Genomic DNA, 11078 nt, shown 5'->3' on the forward strand with positions numbered 1-11078 from the left:
TTAGGACCGAGATTCGACTTGAGCACATCCTGCAAACCCTTGGCGGCGTTGATTGTCATATGAAGCGCCGCCGATTTGTTGAGAACCTCCGCATTAGGATTCAGAACTCGCACAGACATTTTCGATAACCTTGACGAGAGCACTCAAAGAGAAGAACTGGGGACTGAACTAGAGAGAGAGAGAGCTTGGTTTTTTTTTTTAGGGCTTTCTGGGTTTTTAAAATTTTTGATGAAGAAAAACAAAGAAAGAGAAGCCGATGTTGAGAGACTCTAATTGGTATGGAGACTTCGATTTAACGTAAATTACAAATTTTCACCAACATTATCATATGTTTTACGTTTTTAGCCAAATATTACTTTAATAATCAAAAATACCATTCGTTTATCAATTGACGAAAAATTAACATAATATAGATTTAGATCCAAAAATTATTAGGTCTGTACTTATTTAAACACTCAGTATAATATTGTCATTCATTAAATTTTGATAGATTTGATCATTTGATTTGTAGTTTAATTAGGATATTGAAAAAATATCATGTTATTGATCATCAAATATATAACTACTACAGTTAGCAACTGAACTGTTTTGAATACATGCTTTAAAAAGTATCCTACAACAAAATAAAGATGATGAATTATTGAATTAAATTTACTAGTTGATTTGACATTAACTGGACTCAAACACACCAGTTAGATATGTGTCCAAACCACAATGTGTTATATAAGCTAAGCGCATGACATATACGTATAGCCAGGGCCGGTCCGTAGGTAAATGATGCCTTAAGCATGGTCAAAAATTGTTGCCCACTGACTTCTTTTTTCTATATACATAAGATAATATAAGTATATTATGAAATAAATTAAGCATATTATAAGAATTTAAAGTGTTTGAAGAACAAAAAAGAGTACTAAAAAAATCCAAAACATCTATGGCAATATGCATTGTAATATTTTTGATATATTTTTTGGTCAAAATGTGTTTATAAGTAATTTGTTAAAATTTTGGATTCAAAGCTTCGAAAGATGGATTTTAAAAAGTACTTATTTAAATTTTAGAAACCAAGAGAAGAAAAAAAACTTATAATAGCTAAGACTAAGAGTAACACGTTAATATGATATAAAATCAAAAATGTATACTTTAAGTAACTAGACTCCAAATATAAAACAAATAAAAAGAAGAGATAATAAAAGGTAGAAGACAATTCAGACGTACAAACTAAAAATTGATGCCCCTAAAATTACAAAAAAAAAATGATGCTTAAAGCTTTTGCTTCACCAGCTTCCGGTCTGGGCTGGTTCTGCGTATAGCCGTAATAGACCGGTCCGAACAGATACAACCTTATCGATATGTGATACCATTCCTGTTTTGGTTGGGATACGCACGTATCGAATTTAAGTTTTTGATGTTGATACCAACTTTGTTTTTTCTTGGTGATTGTTGTCAATAGTAATTTCGTACCAAACACTCCATATGAACAAAGCCCCGTCAAAAAGTGAACAAAGAAGCAGGGAATATATATCATCTTCTTTTATGCATTTTGGAGCTTGGGACCATACATGAATTGATTGAGTCAATTCGTTTTTTTTTTGGTTTTTCGTTCTTTACTCGATTCCAAAATGTATTGGTGTGAAATATACATAAACCTAACCTCGTGAATAAACAGTATCTAATAACTGTAATCAGAGTTTTTAAAGCAAAAGATTGAGTTTTAAAAGAAAGGATTTTAAGAATGACTTAACTTTATGATTCTTAAAACTGTAATGAAATAGTCTATTAATTGTTTATCCTCTACAACATTTGTATGGGTCTCTGTCACCAAGGCAAAGTTATCAAAGTCAACTATGAGAACAATTATAGAAGTGCTGGAAAACAAAAGGTAGATTCTAACTCTTTTCTTAGCTTTTTTTTTTCCTACAAAGTAATAAAATTATTTTTTTGGGTAAAAGAAAAAAAAACTGTCCTTCATTTTCACTTAAACAAAATAGTAACTAAACTACATTAGTCATTTGGCAAACTGCTTTGTTACGGATTTGTGTTTATCATTTGTGTTTCCTGATTGTAACTACACCTAAAGCATTGAGATATGAGCCTAAAAGATTAAAGCACCCTATAGGTCTGTTTTTGAATTTTCTCTTGTCGGCGAGGAACCAAGTCTATAACATCTTGTTGGTTCAAGATTTTGCGAAACCTATCTTCATGGTTGAATCCGCTATGGTCCCAAAAGATCTTTCAAACGCTGCAAGCCTCTTAAAGTTGAGCATTCTTTTAGATAAATCATGGAACCATTAACTTTATTTTTATTGTATTTTTTTAGCTTTTGTTTGTATGAACTATCCTTTTTTAGGACTTAAGTAATGAAAATCTTGTTTGACCCAAAAAAAAAAAAAAACTACATTAGTCATGCAGTGGATACGTAATTTAAATGTACAAGACCATCTATTTGAACACAAACAAAACCTTATATATATATATATATGACAATTACACAATTTATCCAAATATGACAGGAGGAATCGTACTAATTTATACTAATCACATCCACTGAGAAAACTACGTACAAAGCAACTTACTTTAATTCACAATTAAAGTAACACAATATTTCACGTTTCTATTATTATTTCGACGTCCAGCATTAAAAAACCATATTAAAAGGTTGCCAAAAAAAAGTTTTAGGGAAGGATTATGGATGTATGAAGTTGTGAAGACGACACATCATGTCGTGGATTCGATCACGTGACACCGACGAGTAGTCGAGAATATGAAAAGCGTGACCAACACCTCCATGAACAATACCTTCAACTCTCTTCCCATGGCTTCTCATCACTCTACACATCTCCAAGTTTCTATCTTTTAGTATATCAAACTCCGCCATGAACACCAGCATCGTTGGTAACTTCGCTCCCGCCGAGCTTATGACCAGAGGGTTACACCAAGGATGATCTCTACTCGCTCCACGTGGCAGAGCCAGGCGCCAATACGCGTCGGAAGCAGAAAGAGTCAAAGCCGATGACTTGGAGTGATGTTGTTGTTTCTCCGAGGACGTTCTTGATTCGCCGCCGAAGAAAGGGTGGATCAGAACTATGCCCTTGAGGTTTAAACTATTCACGTATTTGCCACTGGCGGTCACTCTAACGGCGACTTGGTAAGCTATGTTGGCTCCGGCGCTATCTCCGGCCAACAAAACGTTCGAAAGATTACATTTACTCACCCAAGAAGAATATCCTCCGTGAGATATTTGTTGCTTAACTAGCCACGAGAGGACGCTAACGCCGTCGTCGTATGCCGCCGGGAGACGGTGTTCAGGAGCTAAACGGTAATTCACCGAGACGACGACGCAACGTGTTTTGACGGCTAGGCTGGCCAAGAAGTCGTGGTAGCAACTCCAAGCGGTGGAGCCAACGCAGAAGCCACCGCCGTGGAAGTAAACGAGGAGAGGGAGAGTAACGGACGGCGAAGCTGCGGCGTCGGGGACGTAGACACGTACTGACGTGTCGTTAGATAGTTTGATGTCAAAGGCTGTGGCTTTGGCAGATGGGTGAAGAGTGGGTGAGACGGTGGGGACTATGGGAGGTCTTTCGACGCATCCGTCGTTGAAAACTTTGATGAGCCCTTCGATCTCTTCCACGACGGGTCCATGACGGTGGTGGTGGGTTCCGCCACGACGGTTGTCTGAGGATTGGTGGTTGTGAGAGAAGGAAATGGTTGCCATAGGGGTTTTTTTGGACTATGAAGTGTAGTATTGTTGGTTTAGTTTGGATTGAGTGAGATGTGAGATTCATCCAAGTTCTTTATATAGAGAAATTTATCAAAGATACTTTCATTTTCTTAAATATTTTTTTTAAAAAACAACTCTATAATATAATTTACGGAATTTTCGATTGGAAATTCGGATTTTTATTGTCATATATAGCATCTATGACTATAGTATAGATGGGAATATAGATCCTTGATCTAGATCAAGTGGGTGAATCTTCACCACTCCAAACCTGTCATAATATTACATCACGACTCTAGTTCTTACTTTTAGAACATAAATTTATTATTACATATATGAATACTGAGACTAAACGTATTATAACGTAGTTCGTATTAGAATCGTATCAAATTATCAATATACACTGAATTAGGTTTTGATTTAGTTATTAATAATCCCAATCCCAAAAGACCAAGACTAAATAACAAAAAGCCATACAAAAACAGGACAAAATACCATAATCATATTGTTAAGGTGTTGACATTACAAAAGGAATTATATCACGTGGAACTTTTTCATATTGCAAGGAATATTACCGTCAAAAAAAAAATGCTTACATGAAAACATAGAAGAGGAGTTATCCCAAAAGAATAATAATATTATTGCCAGTCGTTGTATTATGAATAGTTAAATGATTGTAAGTTGAGCTTCAGTTGATTTGTTCCCAAACAATTCGAGTTGTTCCATCACTTCTTATAATGTATCATTACAAAGTGGAACTCAAGACTATTGTTTGTCCTTCTCGAGGATTTTTATCCATATATATTATTTATCTACATGATCTACCCAATAGCCACAAGAAAAATGGATATAATCATTTCTTAAACTGTAAATTTATTTCTCTCTTCTTTACATTTTCCATTTTATAGGTAGTTAGATATCAAATACTGTATCAACTTTACTAGAGGGCGAATAATAATCGCTTTTCAACTTCTTGAGATGCATAGTATAGTTTGGTTATACCCACAAAAGCTTTCGGAAGCCTCGGAAGAACAATAAAATTGAAATGTTTAGTTATATACTTGAATGCATAATAACAATGTGGAAAAAATTGGTTTTTGTTTTTTATATAGGTGAATAACCAAACAAAAGTAGAGAAGTCAAAAGAACATAAAGTCGGCAAAGATTCTAATGGGCAAGTACAATTCACAAATCTTCTAAAATTCTTATGATATATTCCCCTTCGAATATTCTTTTACATTTCTGTAATTGTTTTATCTTTTCATTGTAATTTGTTATGTTCATTGGAAAACAAATGTAAACATTAAGCACCCTTTTTCAAAAATATTAAGCTTACAATTTACAAATTTTGATTAGTTATAATAATATTATCTCCTATGTATTCACTTCTCTTCGTACTTTTTCTAACAATAAATAATGTTTAGCTTTGTTGAATCTTTGATCATGTTTCCCTTATTATACAGGCACAATTTTTAAACCGTGTGAAAAAATCTTTGGAGAAGTGATTTTGACTATAGTTTATCTTTGTAATATTCGAGCTTTTCTACTATTCTCTTTGAAGGCACCAAATGGATTTTTCATTCGATAAGAATATTTACTTCTCTTATTCTTCCCCCCTGTCTTAACCGTGGCGGAGAAAGGTTTTGCCCAAATAAACAACATACAAAAGGCGTGTAGATTAATAAAGGAGCGTAGTTTCGTGGAAATTAACCATATTCGGAAAAAAAAAGAAAGTAAACAATTGTATAAGAAATCTTGAGTAAACTGCAGTTGGCCACCACCTTGGTTATAGCCACTGGTGGGACGTTAGAAACAATGTATTGGTTGTTACGTATTAATCTAAATCTGGTATGTTTGACGGAAAAATTAAAAAAAATCTCAAAGTAACAATTTTGTGTGTTTCTTTAGCCACTCTACAAGGCTCATACGAAAGATGCAAGTATATAGACAAAAAAATCTTGAATTCGTAGTGTTTTAGGAAATGATTATAGTGACTTAGTGAGTTATATACTCTTTTTTTTTTTGTAACGAAAGGTAGGTACAAATCAATCACCCCATCTGTGTAAAACAGCAAAAAGTAACCATAACAAGACATTTGATTCTCTATAGGAAAATAATATGTAACCACTTTACGACCCCCAAAGAAAAAAAAAATTATTGTTGTATGTGATCGAGAAGATAGTTTGCAGCCAACTGTTCGTACAGCCCTTCTCTCGAATCCATTGCTTTCAGCTGTTTTTCTACGATTAAAACAAACCCGTTTCATTGCTTCATTCTCTACTGCTGTGATTTGGAGTTGCAACAAGTCCTCTTCAGGCCTGTGGCCGCTGTGCCAATTCGTTGCCACTGTGGTCTGTGTATCATACCAAAAAGCAAGTTGAACAAAGGCTATACTTTCTCCTAGTCTCTGCACCATAATATACAACCATATTTAATTACCGTTCAAATTAAAGGGCTCCTAGGTTTGTACACGTATATATCATATATGAAGCCGGCTTTGTTTTCAAGTTAGGTGAATTGTAAGCAACTCATTATATACCTGGTCAGTGTGGCGCAAGAAATCATGTGATCCAGTTTTTGGCAGACACTATCAAAAGATTTTTATTAGTCACACACACACACGCACGCACTCATCCTGTCATCCAAGTGTATTTTTTTTACCTTTGGCTCTAGACGGGCTGCTGCATTTATGAATCGTCGACCTTGTCCCTATCGAAACCATTCAAGAATCGTCAATTAAGATTATACTGTACCGTTTTAGTAATCTACCCGCAGTGACTAAACTTACAGATCAAGGAACAAATAAATTAACAGAGAAACCCCTAATTAACGCCATATAAAAAAGAATCAGTGACCAATGAGTTTATTAATATGTACGCTCGCTCAATGTACTTCTTACAAGTTACAACACATGACAATCCAATACAATTTTGACATGTGTCTATATCGTAACTGACTTCTATCTATCTTTTAAAGATACAGTCTTGTTCTTTACACACCCATCCTCCTCTTCTTAACCGGAACAACAACAACGTGATTCAAAACCGGTTCAATCCCCAGCTTCAACTCTAGCTCGACCGGAAACTTAACCGTCTCTTTCCCATTGCTTTCAGACTGGTGGTGGCTCAACGACGACGACGACTCGTGATCTGTAATAGATTTCTCCTTCCGCTTAGGTTTAGCCCGTCGGGTCTTGTAACGTTTCCGATGATGGCTCGAGCCATTTTCGCCGGAGTTCTCTTCCTTGGAGGAGATATGACGAATGTCGTAGACTTCTATCGGCGGACCTTGACCGTTCGCCGCCGTATCCGTAGCGATCGGCGTGATGGCTTCACCTTTTAAAACCGCATCGACAGGTGCTTGACAAAGCTGCCAACTTCCAGACCACAGTAAACCAACCGAACCGTAGATCGGATTCACGATTCTCCCACAAGCTTCGTGCAACAGCGATCGGAATATGGCTGCAACAATACAAAAGTTTATATACCCAAAAACGGTGTCGTTGTGTTATTTCACCAAATCTTGGACTAGACTATGGAGAGTCATATACAACTAATAATTACCAGGACGAAGATGATTAGGAACGGCGTTGATGAGGTTGACGAGACCAGTACGGCCGTAGAACTTAGCGAGAAACACGGTTGCGTTGGCCTGAGATTTAGGTGATTCGATCCAAGCCAAAGATGATCTTATACTGCAATTCTCACTACACCCTTTTCTCAAAACTCTGCATCCATTACAGCTCAACCTCATATCTTGATTCCTTTCTGTTTACTTCAAGATCTTAGACATTAATAATGGAAACTGAGTATTTAGTTTTATATATTTAAACCAAAAAAAAATTAATTTGAGATTTTGCATGCGTGGGAGGCGGGAGAAAGCCCCTGGACTTTTGCGACAAAGAGAGTAACAAAACAGAGAGAAGAATTAGTAAGGTTACCAAAAAGAGAGGAGGAAGAAGAAGAAGACAGGTTACTCAAGGCACATAGTAACCACGACCGAGCGTATGCGTATTAGGTTTGGTCGACTCGCCGCATTATATGCAGGTGGTGTTTGAAACCACCCACCTAGTTTTTCTATCCAATTCTTACGCCATTGCCCATTGGTCATATTTTAACTAGTAACGACTGTACATGAAATAAACTTTCCCTAAAAAAAAACCACTTTTCTACATGTCCAAGTCCAAAACCATACATCCGCAGCTTCTAGTTTTCAATTTTTTGTTGTGACTGTGGGCGAGACTCTGTTCGCCCTCGGTTTTTTCAAACAAATTTGAGAAATCGTTAACCAACCTAATCAAATCATTTCAACTACTTGTAAAACAAAACGTAACAAATATATATAAATGTCTCAAGTCATTTTCCTTATATTAAATCATATATATACTTGTGACTTTTGTGATCCTATTACAAACTACTAACTACCAATACAAGGCAGCTTAAGTTAGCCAAAACGTTTTTCTTTGTTTCTCAAGTAACAAAATCTTGACATAAAAGAAATCCCAAAATTTGAGTAAACCAATTACTTCGCATTCTTTAACGCGTCACTACAGATCCTCTCTATATCACGTTGCAACCTCTCAATCTCAGCTTCAATACGAGCCTTCGCTTCACCATCCTTAGCCGTGCATAATGACTTCTTCAATGATTCGATTCTTGTCAGGAGACATTTTATCTACGAAATAAATGTAAATATCAATTGTTAGACTAAAACGGACGGCAAAAAACCAACAACGTAACAAAAAGTGAGACTTGTTTATAAAGGTTTAATTTTAGTTACCTTGCGGTGAGGCCACCGCATCAAGCCTCCTTCCCGACATATCTTTTTAATAACCGTCGGACACACCTTCATCTCCCTCGCCGCTGACTCGATCGGGAGATGAAAATGCATCCTGAAATCTTTTACTGTCATTTTTTTGGTCCTTTCTCTCTGTTCTTCCCCTCGGCACATAAAAGGTTAACCACAAAACCGAAGATTGTTTAGTAATTTTCTCTCTTTAACAATACCAGCTATCAAAATTATTGTAGTCAAAATAAACAAAATAAAAATAATATCCCTGATAAATTCTTTTATTCCATATAATCTTTGTCCTACGAAAACTAAAAGTTACTTTTCTGTAATAAGATCGATCCTTTAAATGATTCCACTAATCACATTGCCAAAAGGCTTTCTTTTACAGCAATGAACAAGTTTTCAAACCATAGGAAACTATCTTAGCAATGATTTACTTGTAGTGCAAGAAACATGTCTCCACTCAAAAGAAGATCCTAACCGATCGTAAATATGATGTTATATAATGGTTATAAATTAAGAAATTAGAGACGATACCTGTGCAGCCAGAGGGGTTTGTTTCCGTTTTTTCCTTTCTTTTGGCACACCGGTGGTGGCTTGCTCTCTTGGTATAACATTTAGCGGCACAGGTCGAACGCCCAGAGCTTCATCAGGCGACACCAAAGACGTTGGAACTTCCGGGCATGTTGGTAATGCCAACATAGGCTCCGGCCACTGGTTAAAGATGGAGTTGACACTCATAGCTTGATAAAAAGCCGCATTAGTGTCTTGCATAAGTGTTAACCCGCTTGCTACTCTCTCGGAGCAATATTCTTCTATGAAATTCTTAACTTCCTCCATCGTTAAATCGTTTAGATAAAACCTTTGAGGTTGAGGTTGAGGTTGAGGTGGAGGTTCCATAGGATCAGAAGCAAGAAGTTGAGTCAGGAGAAGCGCATGGCATAAGAAACCAGTCCCTCCAAAGATTATGAGGGTATTCATTATTTCCCGTTCTATATAATCATAGAAAACAACCAATCAATAATGCAACCCCAAAACATATTTCAATAAATCCAAAAAATATTAATAATGATAGATATTTATACCCTTAGCATGGACTACTTCTCGAAGCATTGTGCAACAAGGGCATACGAAGTTTGGATCAGATACTACGAACATTCGATCAGCGATTCTCGGGACATGCACTGTCGATGGACCGCCAGTTTCAAAGTTTGGACCATTAGCACCACCGAAAACTCTAGTACTTACTTCAAGTCTTGTAGTTTCACCAACATTACGAATCTCTTGTGGGACATCATTGTTAATGTTTCCATTAGGATCATCATTTGATGGTTCGAACATGTCCCAAGATATGGTATAATCGTCGTCCACGAAAGACGACATTCCATCAAACTCATCGTTGATATTGTAATCTGTGATAGAAAGATCAAGCTCGTGCATCAACTGAGTTTGGTCAACGTCCGTGGGTAATGGAAGACACATAGAAGGAGGAGGCGTGTTTTCCGTGAAGGAAATGTCCATCAGAGTAGGGTTGAAATCGGCCATGACATTTTGAATGTCTTCGTCCGTAAACCCCCTGAACTCATCCAACGGATCATTAATGTACGGGTCTTCTTCATCCGCGTTGTCTTTTACTAGAGCGGATGGTTTTGGATCATCATCACCCGCCATTATTGTTTTTTCACTCTTCTTCTAATTGCTTTCTCTCTTGTTCTTTTTTTTTAGGATGACAAACAAAAAAAAAAGAGGAGAATTGTCTCTCAAGCACAGTGCGATGCTTGAGAGTTGAAGAACAAAGAGTGAGGGAAGAGAGTTGTGTCACGATCAGCGAAAGGTTTTGTAATAAAAGGCAAGACAGAGAGAGAGAGAGAGAGAGAGAGAGAGAGAGAGAGAGAGGGAAATTATGGCGGTTAATGGTCGTTGTTGTAAGTTATCCTGATTCAACAGATGCGTTTGTTCGGTTAATTGTCTTGCCGGACGTATCACATAACTGTCTGATTTTTTTTATTTTGTAAAGAAATCAAATAAAGTAAGAATTACTCCGGGTTGGTTCCAATTATTTAGACTTCTGTTACATTGGAAGGAGATTTATTTAATTTTATACACACTGTATAGTATTAAATAGTGATAGTGTAAATGTTCAAATGGTATTCCAATTTGTTTTCGTTTTGTTTAATATCTCGAATATACAACTGTGATCACGAATTTGATAAACCAACATACATTGTTGTATACGGATTAAATCGATCCAATAAACGATTACTAAAAAGGAAAAAACAAAAAACTAGAGGGTCACAAATTTGATAGAACAATATCTATATATGTTAAGAGCTCTCGGTTCAGCAACATTGTTATAAACTAGAGGGAATTCATATATAGGATACGTGCAAGACTTTGGACCTATAAGAATAAGACAATCTTAGGAGGATTCTTATGGTGTAGAGGGAGTGAAAGTGTTATTAATTGCACTAGTTTAACTATTAGCTCTGTTATTTGGAAGAGACCTGAATTGCGTTGGATCAGATGCAACCTTTTCACACAATGGCGGACCTATGTAGAAGGAAGGGGG

General features: G+C 36.3%; 3 protein-coding genes and 1 pseudogene across 5 annotated transcripts; all 4 read right to left on the minus strand.

Moving 5' to 3' along the window:
• Positions 1-217, minus strand: part of LOC104705897 — a 5315-nt pseudogene extending 5098 nt beyond the window's left edge.
• Positions 2449-3756, minus strand: LOC104705895 (probable carboxylesterase 17). The gene has a single exon (XM_010421988.2). The coding sequence runs from the start codon at positions 3710-3712 to the stop codon at positions 2684-2686; it is 1029 nt and encodes a 342-aa protein (XP_010420290.1). The 5' UTR covers positions 3713-3756; the 3' UTR covers positions 2449-2683.
• Positions 6554-7848, minus strand: LOC104705894 (LOB domain-containing protein 41-like). 3 transcript variants are annotated; one of them, XM_010421985.2, is made up of 3 exons: positions 7659-7848; positions 7282-7501; positions 6554-7179 (listed from the first exon to the last, which is right to left on the minus strand). In XM_010421985.2, exons 2-3 carry the CDS (start codon positions 7469-7471, stop codon positions 6710-6712), a joined length of 660 nt encoding a protein of 219 aa, XP_010420287.1. In that variant the 5' UTR covers positions 7472-7501; positions 7659-7848; the 3' UTR covers positions 6554-6709. The 3 variants fall into 3 exon arrangements, with proteins under 3 accessions (XP_010420287.1, XP_010420288.1, XP_010420289.1); XM_010421986.2 differs by having other exon boundaries at positions 7282-7485; positions 7659-7844; XM_010421987.2 differs by having other exon boundaries at positions 7282-7492; positions 7659-7844.
• LOC104705893 lies at positions 8083-10351 on the minus strand. The gene is made up of 4 exons (XM_010421982.1): positions 9595-10351; positions 9047-9501; positions 8498-8647; positions 8083-8392 (listed from the first exon to the last, which is right to left on the minus strand). Exons 1-4 carry the CDS (start codon positions 10178-10180, stop codon positions 8240-8242), a joined length of 1344 nt encoding a protein of 447 aa, XP_010420284.1. The 5' UTR covers positions 10181-10351; the 3' UTR covers positions 8083-8239.

Source organism: Camelina sativa, chromosome 8 (assembly GCF_000633955.1).
Source record: "Camelina sativa cultivar DH55 chromosome 8, Cs, whole genome shotgun sequence".
Lineage (NCBI taxonomy): Eukaryota > Viridiplantae > Streptophyta > Magnoliopsida > Brassicales > Brassicaceae > Camelina > Camelina sativa.